The sequence below is a fragment of the Delphinus delphis genome, chromosome 15, assembly GCF_949987515.2.
Source record: "Delphinus delphis chromosome 15, mDelDel1.2, whole genome shotgun sequence".
NCBI classification, from domain to species: Eukaryota; Metazoa; Chordata; class Mammalia; order Artiodactyla; family Delphinidae; genus Delphinus; species Delphinus delphis.
The window spans coordinates 83999635-84024117 of NC_082697.1; the positions used below are offsets into that span (position 1 = coordinate 83999635).

General features: G+C 49.5%; 1 protein-coding gene across 5 annotated transcripts in view; it reads left to right on the plus strand.

Annotated features, from left to right (window-relative positions):
• RNF216 (ring finger protein 216) overlaps positions 1 to 18911 on the plus strand; it is a 171715-nt gene extending 152804 nt beyond the window's left edge. For 3 of the 5 annotated variants that reach the window (XM_060032496.1, XM_060032495.1, XM_060032497.1), the window contains exons 16-17: positions 15092 to 15161; positions 15906 to 18911. In XM_060032496.1, the coding sequence (XP_059888479.1) occupies positions 15092 to 15161; positions 15906 to 16225 (390 nt within the window). In that variant the 3' untranslated portion in view covers positions 16226 to 18911. Of the gene's footprint in view, positions 1 to 9198; positions 9336 to 15091; positions 15162 to 15905 lie in introns of those variants that run through there. The other 2 variants (XR_009522175.1, XM_060032498.1) reach the window with 2 other exon arrangements.
• Positions 18912 to 24483: the final 5572 nt, after the last annotated feature.

The window sequence follows — 24483 nt, forward strand, 5'->3', positions numbered from 1 at the left end:
TCTGCAGGTCCTACATCTGTGGATTCAACCAACCATGTACTGAAAATATTCAGGGAAAAAAATTTCCAGAAAGTTCCAAAAAGCAAAACTTGAATTTGCCACACACCAGCAACTATTTACATAGCATTTACATTGTATTGGGTATTATAAGTAATCTAGAGATTATTTAAAGTATGCGGGAGGATGTGCATAGGTTATGTGCAAATACTACACTATTTTATATAAGGGACTTGAGCAACACTGGTTTTGGTGTCCATGGGGGTCCTGGAACCAACCCCCTGTGGATATCTAGGGATGACTGTATCCGTTCTTGATTTAAGCTTTAACAGTAGTATTAGAAGGATACTATAATATAATTAATATAATTTATAATTAATATATAATTAATATATTTTATAAGCCCCATGTTTCAAAACAGTCATTAGCATGTATTTAATAATGAAATACATAGAAACATTCCCCAAAAGTCATATATAAGACTATCACCATTATTTGTGCTATTCAATGCAGTTAGCTGAGAGAATAAGATGAAAAATATAGATATTGGAGAAGATGATCACTAATGCTTATTGAACACCCACTGTGTGTCCAATAAAAAGTTCTAAGCACTTTTTTTTTTTTGCGGTACGAGGGCCTCTCACTGTTGTGGCCTCTCCCGGCTCCGGATGCGCAGGCTCAGCGGCCATGGCCCACGGGCCCAGCCGCTCCGTGGCACGTGGGACCCTCCCAGGCCGGGGCACGAACCCGTGTCCCCTGCATCGGCAGGCGGACTCTCAACCACTGCGCCACCAGGGAAGCCCCTAAGCACTTTTATATGTAAAGAAGAAAAGCAGGACTTCCCTGGTGGTGCAGTGGTTAAGAATCCGCCTGCCAGTGCAGGAGACACAGGTTCTGTCCCTGGTCTGGGAAGATCCCACATGCCACGGAGCAACTAAGCCCATGTGCCACAACTACTGAGCCTGTACTCTAGAGCCCATGAGCCGCAGCTGCTGAGCCCACACGCTGCAACTGCTGAAGCCCACGCGCCTAGAGCCCATGCTCCACAAAAAGAAAAGCCACCGCAATGAGAAGCCCACACTCTGCAACAAAGAGTTGCCCCCGCTCACCACAGCTAGAGAAAGCCCGTGCGCAGCAACGAAGACCTAGCACAGCCCCCCCAAAAAAAGAGGGAAAAAAAAAGGTAAACCTACCGTTTTAAACCTGAGAAAAGACAAAATAATCAACTGAAAAGGCATCAGAAGCAGTGAAAGATAGCTAGATACAAAATAGATATACAGAATGCCATTCACAGTAGCTATATAAATCGTGAACTACCCAGGAAATGAACTTTAACAAGAAGTATGAAGAAAACTATAAAACCGTATTGAAGGACGTGAAGAGACTTGAACATGTGGAGAAATGTGCTTTGTTTTTTTTTTTTATGTATATAATAACAATAAGTTTCATTTATTTATTTATTTATTTATTGGCTTGTTGGGTCTTCGTTGCTGTGCTCAAGCTATCTCTAGATGCAGCGAGCAGGGGCTACTCTTTGTTGCAGTACACAGGCTTCTCATTGCGGTGGCTTCTCTTGTTGCGGAGCACGGGCTCTTGGCACGCGGGCTCAGTAGTTTTGGGTTGCAGGCTCTAGAGCACAGGCTCAGTAGTTGTGGCACGTGGGCTTAGTTGCTCTGCGGCATGTGGGATCTTCCGGACCAGGGCCCAAACCCGTGTCCCCTGCATTGGCAGACAGATTCTTAACCACTGTGCCACCAGGGAAGTCCCAATGATTTTTAAGTTTGCTAGTCTGTTGTAAGTTGCTCTGTAAGAATGGCAATGTAGTATGTGAGAAGACTTGTTCTACCAAAAAACAATTGAGCATAACAGTGAATAGATACCCTGCCAACTTGGAGCTAGCAAGGAAGCTGCACCATAGCCTGCGGAGGCCTGGGGATAGCCATTGACGAGTCAGCTTTCACTGGGGCAAGTGAGGATGACCTGGATAGTGGAGAAGCGCCTTGTCCCTCAAAGGGGAGACTTGGTATTACAGAGAGATTACTTATATCCAAAGTAATCTACAAGTTTACTGCAATTCCCGTTTAAATTCAGTCGGATTTTTTTTTCTTGAAAAATTACCTGTAATTTTGAAAGTGAGACTAATTTTTACTGTGAAGCTGCACAAATCAAAATCACGTAGACTTGGGCTTCCCTGGTGGTGCAGTAGTTGAGAGTCCACCTGCCGATGCAGGGGACACGGGTTCGTGCCCCGGTCCGGGAAGTTCCCACATGCCGCGGAGCGGCTGGGCCCGTGAGCCATGGCCACTGAGCCTGCGCGTCCAGAGCCTGTGCTCCGCAACGGGAGAGGCCGCAGCAGTGAGAGGCCCGCGTACCGCAAAAAAAAAAAAAAAAAAAAAATCACGCAGACTAATGCAAGAATAGACAGATAGATCAAGGGGACAAGGTAGAGACCAGGAACAGTCCCATAAGAATTTAATATGTGACAAAAATATCATTCAAATCACTGGAGAAATTATAGATTCATCCATTCTTTGTTTGTAACTATTCAGTGTTGCCAGGACTAGTTTTCTTGGCGTTTACAGTCTATTAAGTTTAAAACAGAGGTACTTCATGTGGTTGGTACTGTGTAGGAGCAGTAAGAATGATGCAGTGGAGAATGACAGGAGCCGGAGGGGGGAGTCATCTCTGCAGGCCTCTCTGAGAGGCAGCATTTACAGCGAAACCTGCATGCAAAGGAGGAGCAAGGCCGGCCAAAAAAATAAAACAGATTCGGCCTATTCGTGGAACAGAAAGAAGGCTGGTGTGGCTTGCAGGTGGTGAACGAGGGGAGGGAGGTGAGAGAGGTGGGCACAGAAGCAGGCCGTGGGTCTCACTGAGTGTGCTGGGAGCTGTTGCAGGCCCTGAGTACACGAGTGACTTGGCCTAAGCCCCCATAGTCTGTTGCTAGATGGGACTGTGCTCAGAGTTACCACGGCTTCAGATTTTCCAGAGAGGTTGGAAATCTGTATTTTAATGTGAAATCTCCCAATTTTTAAAGATTGATCATTAATCCAAATCTAAAAAACTTTGTAAGTCAAAGATAAAAGTCTTGTAAGCCACCAATCTTTATCCCTCATATAGAACACCTCCAATATGCCTGATAAGAAAAGGTGTCAGGGTCACAGGCTGGCCCCTGTTGAAAGCCACAGCAGGCCAGGCTGGTGGCCTAATCCTAATCCTCAGAACCCCCCACAGTTTTGTTAAACACTGAGTCCTCTGTGAAAACCCGGCATCTGCATGTCAGGAACAGTCTCCTCCTGGGTGGAAAACTGGGCTGAGGGACCCAGAAATTGCTCTTATCCCACAGCTCCGTGACCCAGTAAAACCCTTAGCGAGCCTGCCCTCCTACCACTGAGGAAATAATTGAAAGAAAGGGGTGACTTTGGAATAAACAGTCATCCTTCTGTTGCTGGTTGAGTGGAGGGAGGTGTGGCCCACAGTGGGAAGTGCTCTCCAAGGTAACCCACACTGCATTTTGTGACAAAACTTCCCAGGCCCTGGCAGTTCCACAGACTCGGTTCCTCAGTCCCATCCAGCGAGCAAACTGGGGGCCTGAGCATCTCTAGGAAATGGTGAAGAAATAGGGTCCATTTCTTCAGCGGCGCTCCTAAGAAGCATTCCTCAGCCTGCTTTCCTCTCTAGAAGCAGAGAGCAGCGTGGGAGTTACCACGTGTGGCAGGGTGTGCGGCAGGCAGTCTGGTTTCTTCTCAGCCCCATTTTCCTTTCTGCTCTCTCTTGTTCTTCTCCTGCCACCTCCCTTTTCTTCCCACACATGGAATTGATTATAAACGTTTCTCGTGTTCTGTTACCTTGTTTCGGTGCCATAGCATGCAACTGCCCCTCATTTTCATGTTGAATTGTCGTCTTCTACCCTGAGAAAGGTTCTGTACTTGCTCAAAATAAAGTTCGAAAGGAAGGTCAGGCAAATACAGATCCCTCCGATTTCCTCTGGTAGCCACAGCCAGAGATTTTGTTCCATTTGTCCCGTTCCCATCAAAACCGGGATCAGCCCCGTTTCCTTGATTCTCACCAGGAGACCGATTGAATTCCAACCCAGCATCTGTTGGGGCTTCTGGGAACACAAAGCCATTCAGAAGTTCAGGGAAACAAAGCATGCCCTGTCATCCAGCCTTTTCTCTGGCTTAATTAACCGGCAAGGCCAGGAAGAATCTCTCATTTGTCCATGAGGGAGTTATCCCTTCATGGTTTGGAGAGAAGTTGAGTTTTCATCCTTAATGACTAGAGATTGCTTGGGAACTGAACTAACTGCATATTAGAAAGCTGTCAGTTATCTGTTAGTTGTCAGAAATAAGCTCAAAACATTCAACCAAGAGTCTTGTAATAACAAGATGTCTTTTTAAGAAGGGAAAAAAAAAAACAGAAGCAAACCAGTCACAACAAACCACAGTTTTCTAGCTTAGGGGTCAGAATGCACAGCCAAATCACAACACATAAATGAACAAACATCATTTTGCAGTGGGGGAATGGTTACCCCGGGACTTTACTGGACCCGTATGTGCTGACTTTTTTCTTGTCCGTGAGTGGTAACTTAAGGGGGTTAACAAGTTACATCTTAACTGTTAGAAGCCATGTTCAGAGCAGTCATCTGGCAGTCCGGATTCTAGAAGTGGGGCAAAATTCGTAAGAGCATTTTCTCTTTAATACAAAACAAAGTCAGTATTTATCTTGGGTTTTGGCTACCAGAAACTGCACAGAATTGTTTTCTACAACTTCTTTGTTTTTTAAATATAAGAATTGGAAGCATGTTCAGTTCAAATAAAACCCTAGGGCTTTAACAGCCAGTTTACAATTTGGCACCATTGTCGTCTAGCCGTTTGGTTAAGAGAATTATTTATTTTTCTCAAGCCTGCAGTGGATTGAACCTGACATTAATATGTGTTAATATATTTAATTCTTTGACAGTCCTCTAAGGCCAATGTATCATCCCAGTTTTACAAATGAAGAAACTTGCAGAAGATTGTGGTCAGTAAAAGGTGGCATGGGGAATTCTGTGGCCGTCCAGTGGTTAGAGCTCTGCGCTTTCACTGCTGAGGGCACAGGTTCAATCCCTGGTCTGGGAACTAAGATCCTGCATGCCAAATTAAAAAAAAAAAAACGTGGCATGTGTTGATCTCAGGTCTTCTGTTCTCTCAGCATCTTAAACAAAGCTGCTTTCTGCTTTCTCCCCTTAGTTGGCTCCAGCACCACCCAGCCTGGACCAGTGTCTGTCTTCCTGATGGGTCAGGGGCACGGAGGGCACTGGGCACCTTTGAGACCCTTGTTTGAGTGGCCTGGGAAAGGAAGAGGAAATAAAAGTATTTCAGATACAGGGTTGAGGAGGGAGAGGTGGAGATCATTTTAGGGAGTATCTTCAGAAAGATATTCCAGAGTTTAGCTCGGGAACTAATTTTCAGTTTCAGGGTTTTTTCCTTAACTTTTAAAATTTACCTTCTGTGAAGAAGATGGTAAAGTGAACACCCATGTTGCCCTATCACTTAACTTCCACAGTTGGCCTTAGCATTTTATTTCAAGTCACTGTTTTAAACACCATTGTTTCTGTTACAACATGGAAGCGGGACCACTTTCGCATTCTGCAGATGAAGAAAACAAGATTCAGGTCACTTGGTAAAACCAGGGTACAAATCCAGGTCTTCAGCCAGCTGTTAGCTCCTTCCACTCCCCAAGTCTCCACTCTCTGTCTGGAACAAGAGGTCACAAGTACGGGAGCTTGCCGATAGCTGCCCGCAGGGCCCCTGCACCCAGTGAGTCACGCAGGCCTCCGTAAAGGGATAGGCCCTCGCTGGACCCTTCCCCATTGAGCAAGCTGCAGATGGTAGAAAGGGGCCTTGACAGTGTCCCCAGTCAGGTTTAGATGTCACTAGAGGATTGTACCAAGGAGGGCCACAGTATGGCTCAGTCCAGTAAACATGGCATGTTGGCATGTGTCATGTTCAGCAGATGCCAGCAGGCCCCAGGCTGAGTGCTTGACCCTGACAGGAGTCCCAACATGGCCACACCCCATGCTGCCTCCAGGTCCCTGGGGGGAGCTCTAGACAGAAAGGTGTTTGCGTTCCAGGCCCCTGTGACCCGAGGAGATAGTTGCAGAAACCAGCAGAGAGCCGTCCAGTCTTTGCTCCTCTCCAACACATTATCCAGACCACCTCCGCACCCCCTCCCTGGCCATTCCAGACCCCAGCTGCACAGCATGTGCCACTCCGGGCCGTGCTGCACCCTCCTCCCCCCAATTTCCTGTTGCAGGGGGACAGCTGGCGCTGGGGGGGTTAGGGTCTGGTGTTGCTCGGCGATCTGCAGCCAATCTGGGAATAATTTGAAACTAAATCCTCAGCTCTTTGGAAGCCTTTTATGAAATCATTGCAAGTTTATTAACAACAGCTGTGGCCATACATGACCTGGATCCCAGCCCCAGCCCCACCCCCAAAATTGCAGGAGGGAAGCAGCAGTTGACTTGCACTTCTCAGTCACCTTTTTACAGGGAGGAAAAGTTAAATGGAGAAGAAAAGTCATCACCCTCCCTTCATGGTCACCGGAGGCTGGCAGCAGGCAAGCAGGCTGGCAGCTCTGGTGTCCAGAAATGTTGAAGAAAACGGGCTCAAAAGGATGTTTAAAAGCCTCGCAAGAACAAGCCGTGTGCTAAGTACGCAGACATTTATTTTAGGAACCTTCAGCCTGTGGTTGGCGATTGTTGTCAATATCTGATTGGTGGAAACCTTCTCTTTTTCCCTTTAACCACTTGCAGTTTCTCTTCCTTCTTTTTCTCCCATCCAGACCCTGCTCCATGGGCAGAGCTGTGGGGCTTCATTGTTGAGGGACACGTTTTAAGGAGTTGGGGTTTGGGGTTGTTTTTCTTCATTAAAACCTCTCTGGTGAATTCTCCCTCACTTCCTGCCGGCAGCTGGCGTGCTGAGTCGGTGTTTCGGAGAAGCCGGGCCCCTGCCATCCCCCTCATGCTCTTGCCGTGCCTCACTCCCTACCCACCTCCATGTGAAGTAAGCGTGTCAGAGTCTTCTGTGTTAGGCCAGCATTTCTGTATCTTGCTGAGCTCAGAGGAATTCAGGGAAAGGAAATAAAATCCTCTCACTGTTAAGATGCAATCCCTCATTTCTTTATATAAAGCATTCTTCCAGATCTGCTGGGCTGCGAGACTCCATGTCACTCTCTGCTGTGATCCTTTGTCCTCAGCACTGCATTTGGGGTGCACTGGCCCACTGTGGGTGCTACACATGTTCCTATCCCAGTTCTCATTACATTCAGTGGTGGTCTGTGGGGTTCACTTCTACTCTAGCCTGGCGTTTCCTTATGCTCAGTCTGAGACTTGCTTATATGCATATTCTGTGGATCTGTTTCAAGGTTTTCACCAAGATGAGGAGGGGCCAGAAAGAGGGCAGAAAAGGCCTACTGGGTCCATCTTAAACCCCGAGCCGAAGGCCAAGGAGAGGAATGCTGGGGTGGGCATGTTGCCCTTGGTGGACATTCACTAGGGCCTGTCGAGGTGTCCAGTGCAGTGAGTCCGGACAGAGTTGTCTTCCTCCCTCAGTTACCCACTGACCAAGGCAGGCAGGATATGAAGGGGAGCTCAGGTCTCAAATGGGCTTCGTTTAGCCTCCAACTTTGTTGGGGTCAGAGCAGTCAGAGGGGCCCCTAATAGCTTGCTCCCAAGGCCTTTGGCCTCTGATTGCCTGCAGAGTCCAGAGCTGCCCAGGCTCCCCTGGGGGCTGTAAGCCCAGAAGAAGCAGCCTGGCCCTGCCCTGGTTCTGATTTCACTCTTCATCATCTACTTGGTGACCTTCAACACATAACTGCCTTGTCAGAGCCTGTTTCCTTGTGGGTAGAATGCTGCCAGCCCCTTGTGGCTGGGAGAGACACTTGGAGAGCAGGCGTGTGTGAACGAGCGCATTACACACAGGGAAGTGGGGACCTGAGTGTGCAGAGTGTGGCCTTCTAGAAGGGAACCTCAGGGATTTTGGAAGTGAGATGTGGATACAAAAACAACCAATGGAAATTAGGCCAAAATCTTCCTAGGAGTTATTTCTGGTGAGGAATTACCTTTCTTTTTTCTTTCTTTTTTTAATTTTTTTAAATTTATTTATTTTTGGCTGCGTTGGGTCTTCGTTGCTGCCCGTGGGCTTTCTCTAGTTGCGGCGAACGGGGGCTACTCTTCGTTGCAATGTGCGGGCTTCTCATTGAGGTGGCTTCTCTTGTTGTGGAGCACGGGTTCTAGGCGTGCAGGCTTCAGTAGTTGTGGCTCACAGGCTCTAGAGCGCAGGCTCAGTAGCTGTGGCACACGGGCTTAGTTGCTCCGCGGCATGTGGGATCTTCCAGGACCAGGGCTCGAACCCGTGTCCCTTGCATTGGCAGGCGGATTCTTAACCACTGCACCACCAGGGAAGTCCCAGGAATTACCTTTTTTTTTTTTTTTTTTTTTTTTTTAAGATGTTGGGCTTCCCCGGTGGCGCAGTGGTTAAGAATCCGCCTGCCAATGCAGGGGACATGGGTTCGAGCCCTGGTCCTGGAAGATCCCACATGCCGCGGAGCAACTAAGCCCTTGTGCCACAACTACTGAGCCTGCGCTCTAGAGCCCGTGAGCCACAACTACTGAGCCCATGTGCCACAACTACTGAAGCCCGTGCTCCGCAACAAGAAAATCCACCGCAATGAGAAGCCCGCGCACCGCACCAAAGAGTAGCCCCTGCTTGACACAACTAGAGAAAGCCCGCGCACAGCAGTGAAGACCCAACACAGCCAAAAATAAATAAATAAAATAAATTTATAAATAATAAATTTTAAAAAAAGATGTTGGGGGTAGGAGTTCATTAATTAATTAATTTATTTATTTTTGCTGTGGTGGGTCTTCGTTTCTGTGCGAGGGCTTTCTCTAGTTGTGGCAAGCAGGGGCCACTCTTCATCGCGGTGCGCGGGCCTCTCATTATCGTGGCCTCTCTTGTTGCGGAGCACAGGCTCCAGACGCGCAGGCTCAGTAGTTGTGGCTCACGGGCCTAGTTGCTCTGCGGCATGTGGGATCCTCCCAGACCAGGGCTCGAACCCGTGTCCCCTGCATTAGCAGGCAGATTCTCAACCACTGGTCCACCAGGGAAGCCCGGAATTACCTTTTTATTTGTGTTTTGTTTAACTCTTTTTCCCAAGGTTGCTTTAATGTGTGTGAGAATCAAAACTCTGGCTTTTTGTGGAAGAAGGAGAAAATTCCATGGGACTCCAAGGTATACAGGTAACTTGGTAGCCTCATGAGAAAACATGTCAACAAGGCAAGGACATCTGGAGATGGCCTGGAACAGCGCCCAGGTCAGGAGCGATAGGCGACTCAGTTACCATGAGCCAGTTAAGTCCTGTGGCCTCAGTGATAGAGCCTGGCCTGCACCTTAGGCTTCTGGTTTCTCCCCGAGCTCCCGGCTCCCACTCTGGGTGAGAAGGTTCTGCTGGCTTTGTCTCAAAGGCCAAGTGCTGGGGAGGCCAGTCAGAGACCTGATGTTCCAAGTGATGGCACATGTACTTCTGGGTGAGCTGACCCCAGGAAAATGGGAATTTTCCAGGGAAGTGTCCCCTTCTCTGCTGTACTGCTGGCTGTTCATCTCCTTGAGTAGAGGTGTTTTATTTTGCCCTATTCCCTTCTTTTATTCAGTGGAGAAAGGAGATTTCAGAGTTCTGCCCATCCCAAAGAGAAGGAACTCTTATATTTCAAAGAGAGCAAGATACACTCTTTCTAGAACAAAGCAGGGCCTAAAAATAGTCACCTCTGACAGTTCTCAGGGCAGGCAGAGTACTCTGGGCCCCTCCAGTCATACTGTTCCAGAAGCTTCTATTAAGAAACTAGTGGTTTAAGTGCTTGAGAGCTCAGGCTTTGAGAAGGCCTGGATTCAAACCTTACTATGTGTGGGACTTCCCTGGCGGTCCAGTGGTTAAGACTCCGTGCTTCCAATGCAGGGGGCGTGGGTTTGATCCCTGATCAGAAAAAATATTTTTAAAAAACCTCAGTTTCCTCATTTGTAATATGGGGATTAATTAATAGTACCTAACTCCTGGAGTTGTCATGAAATCTATGTGAGGTGCTTAGAACAGGAGCTGGTACACAGTAAGCCGTTATTACTATCACTGTGCTTGGCACTTTATAAAAAGTGAGATCATTTGCTTCTCACAGTAAACCTGCTATGGAAATGATTAGCCTCCAGGTTAAGTCGTGTTGGGTAGAGGGGTCCCCAGGCCAAGGTCTGTGGAACCCCAAAGCTGGAGTCCCATCACACCAGCTGCCTGCCTGTTAGGAAGCCAGTGTTGCTTTAAGATAAAATTCACTACGGTGGGGGCTGCTCCAGCATGCCGGGATTTCCTGTAAGTGACTCAGGCCCTGCAGGGGGGCTGGAGGACAGTTAATTCTGTGATCCAGCCCACACACCCCTGGCCCTCTCGTCATCTTTATTCCTCCTATTGTTCCCTGTTTCCAGCAGGTTAGGTGTGTCCTAGATTTGCAGAATGGCAAGACTTTTTCACAGGTGTTCTTATTCACCGTGAATGATGACACTTGGGATGCCTAGAATGTTTCCCAAGGGAACTCACCTCTAGAAAAGCCTTAATATCCCCATGTATCACGTATCCAACCCAAGAAGTGTTCTGATGAGGGACCAGTCCTCACGTGTTATCTCAAAATCAACCCTAAACCTACCTTCACTCTTTTTATTTTAACATTATTAACTTTTTAAATTGTGGTAAAGTAAAATTTGCCATTTTTAAAGTGTACAGTTCAGTCTGCCTTCACTTTTTTTTTTTTTTGCGGTACACGGGCCTCTCACTGTTGTGGCCTCTCCCGTTGCGGAGCACAGGCTCCAGACGCGCAGGCTCAGCGGCCATGGTTCACGGGCCCAGCCATTCCGCGGCATGTGGGATCTTCCCAGACCGGGGCACGAACCCACGTCCCCTGCATTGGCAGGCGGACTCTCAACCACTGCGCCACCAGGGAAGCCCTTCTGCCTTCACTTTTTTTTTAATTTTTTTTTAAATTTTATTTATTTTAATTTTTTATTTATTTATTTTTGGCTGCATTGGGTCTTCGTTGCTGTGCGCAGGCTTTCTCTAGTTGCAGTGAGCGGGGGCTACTCTTCGTTATGGTGTGCAGGCTTCTCATTGTGGTGGCTTCTCTTGTTGCAGAGCACGGGCTCTAGGTGCTCAGGCTTCAGTAGTTGTAGCACGCGGGCTCAGTAGGTGCGGCACACAGGCTCAGTAGTCGTGACACGTGGGCTTAGTTGCTCCACGGCATGTGGGATCTTCCCAGACCAGGGCACGAACCCACGTCCCCTGCATTGGCAGGCGGATTCTTAACCACTGCGCCACTAGGGAAGCCCATGCCTTCACTCTTGACTTGAGGAATTTTAAATACTCAAGGGAAACTGCTTATGGAAGGAAATTCTACCCCAGATGAAGAAAAAGTCTTCCCCCTTAGAGTCTAACATATTTGGCTGAAAATGTAATTTTTATCTTTAAAAAAATATATTGAAAAGTGTTTTAGTTCTTAGTTTCGAAATATAGTGTCCTGTGACTCCAACCAGTTGGAGAAAGTTGAAATCTGAAACACTTAACCCATATTCTAGGTGTAACTAACAATTCGCTCATTCTTTATGGTAACAATCACTGCTCAAAATAGTTGAGTGCTGACATTTTCTTGTGAAATACAGACTGTATTTAGACCGTAAGAGCACTGCCTAACCAGGGAAAGCCAGAGCTTAAGGACAAATAGTCCTGAGTCCACTTAACAAATCAGGAGAGTGATCAGAGCAAAGGAAGGAAGGGAAGAGGCTCCAGGTGGCTCTCTTCAAAAGGTGAAGAACTCAAGGCTCTAAGGCTTCTCCCGCCCCCCAACCCCGGAAGAGCTCTCAGTGGCGGCCTGGGAGTTTCTGCCAGCTCGTGGACCTGGCTGCTCTGTCCTCCAGAGAGCCGGCAGATCCGTATCAGGACGCTCAACTCACACTTGCCTGTGCAAGTGCCTCAGACCCGCCTAAGGGAATTCTTACATTGCATTTATTCAGGGGCGAACTTTTACCAGGAGCGTTTGGATTTATCACAGGAAACTTAGTATTGATAAAAATCGGTCAGATGCCCTGTTCATCCACACCCTTAACAGTGCTATAAGAGACCTGGAAGCTTTACTCAGAAAGTATCCCTCATTCTTCATTTATTCTGACAGAAATGTCACAAGACGGTCAGAGGGGAAAGAGGGGGTGGGGGTCAGGGGTTAGTCTTTAATGCTGTGAAATTACTCTTTAGGCCCATGTAGGATTCCAAAGTGGAATGCCAGCTGGAATTGTGATCGCAGCACAAAAATAGAAGCTCCATGAGGGAAGGGACCAGGTCTGCCTTATTCTTAGCTGTACATCCAGTTCAGGTCCTGATGCATACTGGACACACGATACATATTCTTGAATGAAAGCATACATATACCCTCCACATTTTCAAATCAAACGACAGGGACCGGGAACCTTCAAAGTAGTTTTCTGTGGATTTTCTCCAGGAAAGGTATTTGAGTGACACTGCCTAGTCCACCGCCAACTAACCATAACTTTGAACAACTTACCTGCTCTGGGACCTTACTTTCTGTGGTAGAAGGAAGTTAGAATGGCTGGTTTCTAAGGTGCCTTCCTGTGCCATCAGAGGCCTTAGGTGTCCCTCTGGGTACTGATGGACATGACCACATTTAAGTGATGTGATAGAAGAGGGATGAGATAGTGGGGGTGGGGTGAGGGTGATGGTGATGTAGTACTAATAGTTATAATTAATAAATGACCAGAGGCAGGAAACCTCACTCATACCATAAAGAAGCCACTGAGAGAAATGTTAGGGCATCTCCCAATCTTTACCACTTTCTCTTGAAACTTCATCTTTCTGAAATCTTTATTCCTGCCATTTTCACAACTTTCCTGTCTTTAATGAGGAGTACTTGCTTTGTGCTGGGTCCTTTACACAATTGAGCTCATACGGTCCTTACAACAGCCCATTTTACAGATGAGATGCCCAGACTCAGATGTTCAGGAATTTGCCCAGGTCACTCAGTGAGCAGTGCAGAGCAACAGCTCTCCTACTTTCCATTTTTCTAGATTACTCTTTTTTTTTTTTTAATCTTTTTTCCTAGGCTTGCCACTGGCACCAAAATAAAGATGTTTGCCAGCTCCTAATCTCGATAGTGGTAGAATTTATCTTGACATTCACATGGAGAGCTTCAGACTGCCTCCACCAAAGCCTGCTGCATTACTGGAGCCCTTAGTGTTGATTGGCTTAGGGATTACTCTGTAGAGTAGTTAAGTTTCCTCATTTGGAGTGTTCACAAAGAGGCTGGATGAGCATGTCTTAGGGTTTTTATAGAGTAGGTGTCCAGTACACAATGAGTGAGCGACACTCATGACTCCAGAATCAGGGAGGGGCCATAACTGTCTGAAATCACAAGTTACCATCTTGGTTATGACATTAGTAACTGCCCATTGCCTGCAGACTGCCCATTGCCCAGCTCCACGCTGAGGCTGCTGTGCTCTCCCCTGGTCCAAGGTTTTCCAGGGGTTCTTTCCAGCTCATGCACTCCCTTCTGTGGCCCTCCATTCACCTCCCAGAAGTGCCACGGGTGACGTCAGCCAGTCCAGAGCATCCAATCAGCATGAAAACTCCAGAGTTATCACTGGCAGTGTTCCAGCCCAGACCACGTGGAGAGGCCTCGCCTGATGCGTCGTCTGGGGCAACACACGTTTCTAGCAGGCTTCTGGAAGTCCTGAAACTTGGCTTATGCTTCCCCACCCCACACTGGGCACCACTGCCCTTCTCCTTACTTCTTCCCAGTTTGACTGCCCTTAACTACTGGAGGAGCTACTGCAAGACCCCAGGAAACAGGACACGCCTGCCTGTCTCTCAGTTTGATCAGTACACTTGCCACGCTCAGGTCGTGGCTGCAGTGTCAACTCTGCTCTTTGTCGAGCCCCAGCTCGTGGCGGGTAGACTTAAGTCCCATGCCCTCCGTGGCCATGCTGGTTCAGCAGCAGCCCTGCGGCTGGCAGCAAAGACATGCACCGTATTGGTGGTGTTTTCAATCCAGCGAGTGTCCTTTCAGTCCCCAGCCGTTTTGCAGGGCCGCTGAGGAGTGGGTTGAACCCCCAGGACATTACACAGAACAGGCATGGTTCAGGTTGTCTGTCCCGGGCCAGCAGCCCAGTTCACGGTGCCTGGGGCAGGTGGAGATGGGGGAACTGTATGTGGCACAGACCCCTGAGTTTCCCTGGTGAAGCCCACACATCTGCCTGTACCCAGAGTGCCTACTTGGCTCTGTCCCCAGGCTGGGATAATCCAAGTCTGAATTGCCTATTAGCGAAGCAGGCCTACCAAGCCTGAGTTTGAGAAGGGGAGATGGGGAGGTCTACAGGGGAGTTGTTCTTAGACTGCTGTGTCCTTCCCTGTGGCCCAGGCCACTGTTCTGCTGGCGGGATGCTGCTCCTTCTACAGCCCACCACTGTCTAGGAGCTAAAGGCCAACTTCAGGGCTCAGCAGGCCTGCATAGTCTTTTGTCCAGCTCAGTTCGGGGAGCCAGCAAGACTTCCGGGCCCTACAGAGAGCGCTTCTTGCTCAGAGTTTGTAGACTCAAGATCTGAAACTCCTCAGGCCCTGCCCACTCCAGCTCACCCCCATACCAAACCCTTGGGTTATCAGTCTGCCCTCTCCGAGCTGTGGGAAGTTCTTACCTTACAGCTGAGTGAACAGAGCAGGCTCTCTCAGCCCAGCCCCCAGACAGCCACCTGCAGTGCACAGACCCGCTCCTTGGTCCCAGCCTTTCAGATGGGCTTCCTCATGGGAACACCGTCTAATGATGAAGGAAGAAGATTCTCGGGGAACTGGGAATGGGTGGTATGCAAGCCCACGACCTCGCTGGTCAGCAGCAGGTTTCTGGCTTAGCCCCATTGCTGATCGGCAGCAAGCCGGCCTCCCGCGCATTCCGGGAGGGCCTCAGCGCTGCATGGAGCTGGCTGAGAGCAAGCTTGTCATCTTCTTTCCTTTCTCCTAGGAAGATGATGAGAAGCTAATTGAGGAAATCCAGAAGGAGGCCGAAGAAGAACAGAAAAGAAAGAATGGAGGCAAGTGCTCCCCAAGACAGGCCCTGTGCTCACTCCATGTGCACAGGGGACGAGGGGACCCCACTGCCGGCTTGCATCGGGATCCTGGCACTCCACCCAGCCAGGGACCACCGGGGAGTGCTGTCCCTTAGGTGCCCACTTATATACCTCACCCACATATCCAGCTCCCTCTGGGAAAGGCCCTGAAAGCATAGACACAGTTTCAGCAGCTCCTTGATGGCCAGGAGGTCCCAAGGGGTGAGTTGGAGCTTAGGAAGCAAATAGAAGCGAAAGCAGACTTAAAACGACAGTAGGCCCCTCTGAGGTTACAGAGGAATGAAAAGGAGTTTCTGTAAGTGGCCATCCACGCCCTGGCTCTAAAGGAAATTTTCTCACAGAAGCTCCACCTTTTCTGAGCTGGATCAGTCTGCCTCCTTCCAAGGTGATCCTTGCGGAGTGTGACACTCGGTGGGAAGTACGGTTTTGTCCTTGGTGATGGCTGGTTAGGGGGCTATGCACCCATGCGTGCATGCTACGTTTTGGGCTTTAATCGGCCTTATTCTGGCCTGGCCACCCCTCCTGTGTCCACAGGGAAGAATGATGCTGAAAGTTGGAGGTTCCCGGTCTGCCCTCATGCTCCAGGCTGTCAGCCTACAGCTCAGGGCCCCTGGGACCAGGATCAGGATATGCAGCTCTGGTCCCAAGCCAGATCCGAGCACAGTGGGATTTAACTGTTTTCTCTACTAAATCCCATCTTCTTTTCAGAGAATACCTTCAAACGCATTGGGCCCCCCTTGGAGAAGCCTCCAGAGAAAGTCCAGAGGATCGAAGCCCTGCCGAGGCCCGTCCCACAGAACCTGCACCAGCCACAGATCCCCCCCTACGCCTTTGTGCACCCAGCCTTCCCCCTGCCTCCTGTCCGGCCCATGTTCAACAACTTCCCCCTCAACATGGGCCCCATCCCAGCACCCTATGTGCCCCCTCTGCCCAATGTACGAGTCAATTACGACTTCGCCCCCGTCCACATGCCGCTGGAGCACAACCTGCCTATGCACTTTGGCCCCCAGCCACGGCATCGCTTCTGACACCCAGGCCCCACCTCTCCCGGGAGCTCCGCCAAGCATCCTGTGCAGGCTGGAGGCTGGATAGATGCTCCTTTGCCCCCAAGGCTGATGGCTGTGTCCATGCCTGCTAAGTAGGGATGACGGACTTGCCTGTTGAATGGATAGGCTGGATTTCTTCCTGGGAAGGGCCACTGCTCCTTGAAGAGTGATCAGCAGGCTAGTACCCTCTGGGTGCCCGTAACAGGATTGGGCCAGAGATAAGGGGGCAGCAAAACCCTCTTCCTGAAGAGTTCTGCCGTCCTAGCAGCCAACGTGGTGGCCCTGGGCCACAAGGTAGCCCGTCTCTATCACTCACGTCCCTGCAGAAATAGATGAAGGGAAATGTTTGCCTCCATACCCTCCCCCGGCAGACAACAGAAGTCTCTCAGTTAAAAACCACGTAAGCCTTCCTTACCGTAGCAGTGTGATCCATAATAAAGTGAAATAACAAGTAGTGCGGTTTCAAGAGAGCTGAGAGCTTGGGACCGTGTCGTGGAGGCCTGGTTCTTCTACCCACCTCGCTCCAAAGCCCACCTAGAGTGAGGTGCACCCCACTGCCCTGAGCCGGTTGGTCTAAGTGGCAGAGCGATGTCCACAGACCTGGGAGCGCCGCTCAGGTTGGGGTGGCTGTGGACCGTGTCCAAGTGCAGTACCCCAGGCCGCCACCACAGTGATTGTTCCAGGGTCTCGCCTCCCCTCTTGATCCTCTTGGATGAGACCACAGAGAGCCATTTCATGCAAAGGGATGTTTGTAGTTTACCTAAAGAAACATTTGCCGTTTACTCACTTTGAACCTTCCCAGTTTTCTGTGGCCTCTACTAGAGTTTCTCTCCCTTGGTCTCTGCAAAGTCAAAGAAACCTGTTGCCCCGCGCCTGGCAGTTGAGGAGGGTGGGATGGTCCTGAAATTTTTGCCAACCACAAGATCCTTTTGAAGTAGCTGTGACAGAGGCCTGGTGGCTCTCCCAGGGAGCCGTGTTTGCCACCACCCAGGTAATGAACAGATTCTCCCCTAAGGTATGGTGGCGCTGGCTTTCCCCAGCAGGTACATGACCCAGATTGCGCTTGGCAGCTACCCTTTCCTGAGGTCAGGTGAGTCCCCGCCATGTTCCCAGTTGCCTTTTGCTGTCCAACCCCAGCCAGGTGTTTGAGCCTCACCCCGGCCACCCGCTCTGCAGTACTTCATGCTCCAGCCCATGTGCAGAGCAGAGGCCTCAGTGGGGAATGAACCTGCCTGGCTCCCTGTGTTGGCCTCCCTTCCTCTTGCTGAAGCTCTGATGGCTATGGGGTTCCCCGAAGTTCACACACACAGACCTCAGAGAGGAGGGGACACACCCGGGACCAGGCATCACTGTCTGGTCGGTCACCCATTGCCATCAGCCTCTCAGATGTTTTTCAGAGATTAAAATGGAGAGGTGATGTGCCAGGTTGCCTGTTACTGCTGTCTTTCCTCTGGGTTTGGGGTTTGCGGATAGGTGGCCCCCTGGGCTTGGGGTGGGGGGCGCATGAAGAGAGGCTACACTGAGTCTCTGCTGCCAGGAGCCTTGCCCTACTGGGCTTCCTGCCCCTGCCCTCGGGGCACAGCAACAGTATTTCTTCAAGTACCGTTAAAGCATGTTCCCCGTGCTTCCCCAAGGGAGGGTCCCTGAGGGCTGTGAACTGCCAACAGATGTCCCACCGGATGGGGAGGGTGACCCCAGGTGCTGTCAACCTGCCCCACCGGTGACAGTGCTCACCCCAGCCCACCAGAACCTTCTGGGTCTCTGACCCGATTCATCATCTAACGAAGGAACCAGCTTCCATCTTTGCCCAGCAGCCCAGGGTACGTGGCTCCACGGAGGTCCTGGGGCAGCAGCAAGGACAGACCTTGGGCTGGTGTTGCATGCCCTTGACACTGCGGTCCAGGAACTGCCCTAGGACCTGGCATGCAAAGGTCCAAAGGTTGCTGCACAGGAGGGAGACCAGAATAATTCCCCCAAGGCCAAACTGAAGACTTGTCTTTTGAGATGAGTTCTGGCTGTTTTTAGCCACACAAGGCAGCTAGGGAACCACTCCTGCCTTTCTGAGCCGAGGGCGCCTGATTTCTAACGTTCCTCCTTGAGCCAGGCTGTGGAGTGGCTCGCAGGTCTGCAGATGTAGCACAGTCACTTTTGCCTCAAGTTCTGACCCAAGCGTGAGCCCCCTCATGTCTGCAAAATGACCCTGTAGGTGCCTCGTGTCTTGGAGAAGCAGTCTGTACTAGTGATGGGGTTGGGGAGAGAGGGCGCCATAACCATCAGACACACCAATCAGTGGCTGCAAGATGCAAACGACAGGACACCCCCAGAGATCAGCCCCTGTCTGGGGGACAGAGCAGTCCCAGAGGCAGCCTGGCACCTTCCCCTCTGGGCTGCCTTGCTTGCTCCCTGGAGCGAGAGACTGCCCAGCAACAGTCCCATTCTTGCCTTAAAACTGGAGAGAGGAATCTAGTATTTGCACTTAGCAAAAGATTTTAAAACTTAAAAAAAATGTGCATGACCTGTCACTTTGTATAAAAATAGCAAAAACGATTAGTTTACTAAATTCTTTACCTTCTGGTAGTAAAAATACATAAAATAATTGTTTAAACTACTGTGTTATGTAAAAAGCCTGTACCATATGTAACTTGGTTTTTTGTAAATAAATGTTTGTGCAGACTGCTCTCTGGTTTAGTTTCTCCACATGGCCTGACCAGGCAGGCCCCACGACCCCACAGAGTTACAGGGGCTGCTCAGACTGAAAGCCAGCGGATTCCAGGGGAGTGATAACACTTCATGTAACACTGCTCACCCAGAGCGGAGGTCGGGATGCTGCTGGAGAGCTGCAGGATCTGATCCCAAAGGAGCCCCGAGGGGCTGGGCCTGCTCAGGAGGAAGACCAGGTGATCCATTATGCTAACCCTGCCTGGGTGGCTGCCCAGGCCGGGTTGGGCACAAAGGGGGTTTTTTATTTGTTTTTCAGTACAGAATCCCCTTCAAGAAAGTATGGTCAGCCCCTCTTCCAGGCCCCTGCAGCAAGCCACTGACTCGGCCCTGGAGGTGGATGCAAAAGGGAGAAACCTCACTCAGGAGGCCAGTCCTGAGAACAGGGAGCCCCTAGGCAGTGAAGCTGCAGGTACACCCCCTTCCACACACTTCCTGCCACCTGCCAGGCCTGGAGGGTACCCTGGGCACGGGTGGATCACAGCACGCTCGGGCTCAGATGTTGAGAAAGCACGCTATCCTCTTCTCCACTTGCAGCTTTTTACTGAGTGACATTTTTTTTTTTAATTGCACATCTGAAAAAGGTGTACTGAAGTAAACCCAAGACAAAAGTTACCTGCATTACCAGCTTCTAAATCGGTGTATTTTTAAATTTACCCATGCCATCTAGTTCTTGTTCCTGTACATGTTCCATATTTACAGCAACATCATAGACTATTCTACAGTTTCCATCAGTAGATAAGTAATGTTTTTGCCCCGCAATCTACTGCCATCTTTTTTTCCCATCCTCCATTCAAGTAACCAGAGTCACATTCCTCCCTCTTTACCCCACTCGCCCTCCAGCACATTTCAACATGCACCTGCTTATCAGGGCTCTGGGCCTTTGTTGTTACAAAAGTGGTTTCATACTTTTGGCTGAAACTCACTTTTCTCTCTTTGCAGTCATGGAGTACCCTCCAGGTCTGTGGGTCAATATAGCTCTAATTTGTGCCTTTTATGCCTTCCATGACATTTCTTTGTATATATTTGCCAACCATTGCCCCATTAAAGAAAATCTGGATGCTTGCAAAGTCTTGCCACCACACACAACACCTCAGTGAACATTCCCTTTGATGTTGCAATAGATAAATTTCCAGCAGTGGAGTTGTGAATCAAAGAATGGGGTGTGTGTGTATTTTTTTTTTTTTTTGAAGTATAGTTGATTTACAATATTGTGTTAGTTTCAGGTGTACAGCAAAGTGATCTGGTTATACGTATATATATCTAGATTTTTAAAAATTTTTTCCGTTATACTTTTTTTACAAGCTATTGAACATAGTTACCTGTGCTATACAGTAAATGCTTGTTTATCTAGTTTACATATGGTAGCACGCATCTGTTAATCCCATACTCCCAGTTTATCCCCCACCGCCGTCCCCTTTGGTAACCATAAGTTTGTTTTCTGTGTCTGTGAGTCTGTTTCTGTTTCATAAATAAGTTCATTTGTACTATTTTTTAGATTCCACATATAAGTGATATCATATGATTGTCCTTCTGTCTGACTTACTTCACTTAGTATGATCATCTCTAGGTCCATCCATGTTGCTGCAAGTGGCATTATTTCATTCTTTTTTATGGCTGAGTAGTATCCATTGTATATATGTACCACATCTTCCTTATCCATTCATCTGTCGATGGACACTCAGGTTGCTTCCATGTCTTGGCTATTGTAAATGATGCTGCTAAGAATGTTGGGGTGCATGTATCTTTTCGAATTAGAGTTTTTGCCTTTTATAGATATAACCCCAGGACTGGGATTGCTGGATCATATGGTAACTCTATTTTAAGTTTCTTAAGGAACCTCCATACTGTTTTCCATAGTAGCTGCACCAATTTACATTCCTGCTAACAATGTAGGAGGGCTCCCTTTTCTCCAGGTATATTTCAGTAGCTTTGCCAGATTCCTCTCCTGCAAAGCTGTGTCAACCCACCACAGGTGAGAGCCTCTGGCTGTGCTCTCGCCCCTCATTGGCACATCTTTGTGACCATGGTCCACCCTGCTGTCCTAAGTCATGCCCTCTGTAATCTGACCTCATGGAGACATCACTTCTATTTTCACCTCTTTCTTTAGGTAAAACTGCTTTTAGGTCAGGAGCATTTGTCATTGTAATGTCCAAACTTTTATTTTTTCCATCCTTAAAAAAGTGTCTTTTTTTAATATATTTGCCAATTGTAAATGTTTTTAAATGGAAAAAAAATTGAAAACACAGAAAAGTATAAAGAAGAAGTGCTTTGTTACCCAAAGGTAACTACTAATAATATTTTGATGTGTTTCCTTCCAGTGTATTTGTTTTCTGTGATATATATGGTGTATTTCACAAAACCAGTAAGCCAGATGTGCAGATTTTCAGTCTGTCTTGAGCAGTAACAAGGTACGTATGAGCAAGTGCTTCTGAAACATGATTTTTAATTAGCTCCTTGTTTTATAACCTCTTGCTGCAGGCTCTGTTAGCATTCTCTTTGGGCTTATTAAAATCTCTTTCCTGAAGGCTGGTGCACAGCCAACCCTCCCCAGCCTGCTGGCCCTTTGTTCCCATGACCCCTGGTGGGAAATGGTCACATCTAAATCCCCATCTGTGTCATCCCTCTTAGGATTATGTTGGAGAACCAGTTCCTCTCCCTTCATCAGCACATTTTTGGCAAGGACTGATCACTGGCTTGGCTTGGCTTTGCCTTAGAAGGTGCCAGTTAAAACCCTCGTGGCATTTGTTGAGACGTGGATGGATCTAGAGACTGTCATACAGAGTGAAGTAAATCAGAAAGAGAAAAACAAATATCGTATATTAACGCATATATGTGGAACCTAGAAAATGGTACAGATGAACCGGTTTGCAGGGCAGAAATTAAGACACAGATGTAGAGAACAAACGTGTGGTCACCAAGGGGTAAAGCCGGGCGGGGGTGGGGTGTGTGTGTGTGTGTGGAGGTGGTGGTGTGATGAATTGGGCGATTGGGATTGACATGTGTACACTGATGTGTATAAAATTGATGACTAGGGGCTTCCCTGGTGGCGCAGTGGTTGAGAGTCCGCCTGCCGATGCAGGGGACAGGGGTTCGTGCCCTGGTCCGGGAGATTCCCACATGCCGCGGAGCGACTGGGCCCGTGAGCCATGGCCGCTGAGCCTGCGCGTCCGGAGCCTGTGCTCCGCAACGGGAGAGGCCACAACAGTGAGAGGCCCGCGTACCGCAAAAAAAAAAAAAAAAAAAAAAAAAAAAAAAAAAAATTGATGACTAATAACCTGCTGTATAAAAAATAAAATCCTTGCGGCACTGAGACCATGCCCCACGCCCTGCACACAGTGGGCACCTGTGCACGCGCCACTAAATGGTACAGGCTTAGGCTGGGCCTCAGGAAGGCGCCACTCAACTGGGTGGGCTTGGGCTGTCAGGCTCCGCAGCAGTGGTGACAAAAAACATGCCACTAAAACACCAGACCGCGGGAACAGAAGACGCAGCAGGAGGCTCCCATGGGCTGGGGAGGTGGCCTAGAGGAGGTGCCTGCAGCCAAGAGGGTGGGGAAAGACCCCAACCTGGCTCCTCTTCATCGCCTAGGGCTTGTCAGTAGGTTGGGTGCGGCGACAGGGGGAGTAGCCTCCTGCCCCGCCGAGCCCTCTCTCCGGCCCTCTGGGCGTCGCAGACCCGGTGCTGTCCCTCCTCCCCTCCCCTCCAAGCCCCCACCAGGGCCCAACCGAGCTTCTCCCGCCCCGGAGCCAGCGGCCCCCTCCCCCCGCCGCTGCTCCACCCGCTCCTCCGCGGCCTCGGCAGCAGGAAACCACCCCGAGCAAGAGAGCGCAATGGCTAGAAACCGCCGCGGGCAGCTTTGAGCCCTGCTGCGGTTTGTCTGAGACTGCAGCCCCGTAGATGGCCTCCCAGGGCCCCTCGCCCCTAGCGGCCCGAGCTTCCCCCCAGCACGACGGGCGGGGGCTGTCAAGGGCTCCCCGGGGCCAGCGCACACAAACCACCTCGCGCAGCGCCCAGCGTGCCCCAAACCAAGCCTGTGGCCCCCCCTGTGCGCGGCTCGCCTCTCACGGCTGGAAGAGGCGCCTGGGGGGGACTGTGGCCGCAGCCTTCTTAAATGGCTCTGTCCCTCCTTTCTCTGTTGGCCCCAAGTCTGGTCCTCTCTGTCTCTCTCTCTCCCCCTCCCCCTCTTTACTCATTTCTATCGCGTTTAAGGCCACTTACCAAAAATACATATGATATAAAAACAAACAGAGAAACCAAATTGGAACAAAAGCGAAGCTATGATTATAAAATGAACACAGCCCAGAGTTAGGGCTCTGAATCACCTCCACCAGGCGTCCTTGCCCAGTCTTCAAAGGCAGCTTCACCTCGCATGCTGAAACGCATGAGTTATAAGGGTCAATGTCTCTATAAGACGGAGACATGCCCATAGCTCAAGGGAAGGGCACTGTGCAGCCAGAGGCACATCTCGGCGACCTGCTGGAGGCCCGGCTGCCCCTGTCCCAGGCGCCCTGGGGGCCAAGCCTGCTCACAGCCTCAGACCTCGGGGAAGCTGACACCTCCCCCACAGACATATCCTTTCTCTCCCTTCTGATGGGGAGTAAGGCCAAAAAGGAAGCCTAGAGCGACCTTAAAGCTGGGCGTTCCTACCCAGCTCTGCCATTTCCTGCCTCTGAGACACAGCCCAGTCCCCTGACCTCTATCCTCATGAGGCACTAACCATCTTTGATTGATTCCCTACCTTTGGAATATTTTCCACAGTGCCTGCCTCCCTGAAATCCCAGGAGCACCATTCTGCCCAGCTCAACATCTCCAGCACCAGTTCAGGGTCTGGGGTGCTCAGGCAATAACTGTTGGAAGAAGAAATCTGTGAAATGAGGATAAAAAGACCCACCTCAGAAGGGGGATGTAGGGCATCAAATGAGATAGTGTATGTGAAGAGGCAGCCCGACCCACAGGAGCCACGCAAATGTTACCGTCATTGTTTTTAGGATCCGAAAATGTGCGTGAGTGTTCCTTCCACTGCTGGTATGGTGGCAAGTCACCTGCCAGCTGGAGCATCCATTCCCCCATCTGTGAAGTGGAGGGGTTGGCTGGGTAGCCTGAAAAGCCCTCCCTGCTCTAATGGGCTGGGGTTTCACAGGTGTCCTGATGGTGCAGATATCAAGAGCTGGGGTTATAAATCTACAGAGATGTTTCCCTAGAATGTGTTTAATACCATGATAATTTAGCATTATTCATAAACAGCCAAAAAGTGGAGACAATCCAACTGTCCATCATCTGATGAACGGACACACAAAATGGGGTCTCTCCATACAACGGGATATCATCTGGCCATACAAGAAAGAAGTCCTGACACCTCCGACAATGTGGATGAATCTTGACAGCATTGTGCTAAGTGAAAGAAGCCAAACACAAAAGGCTGCAGATTGTGTGATTTCATTTATATGAATCAGCAAACCTATATAGACAGAAAGTAGATTAGTGGTTGCTTAGGGTTGGAGGGGGCCATGGAGGGATAG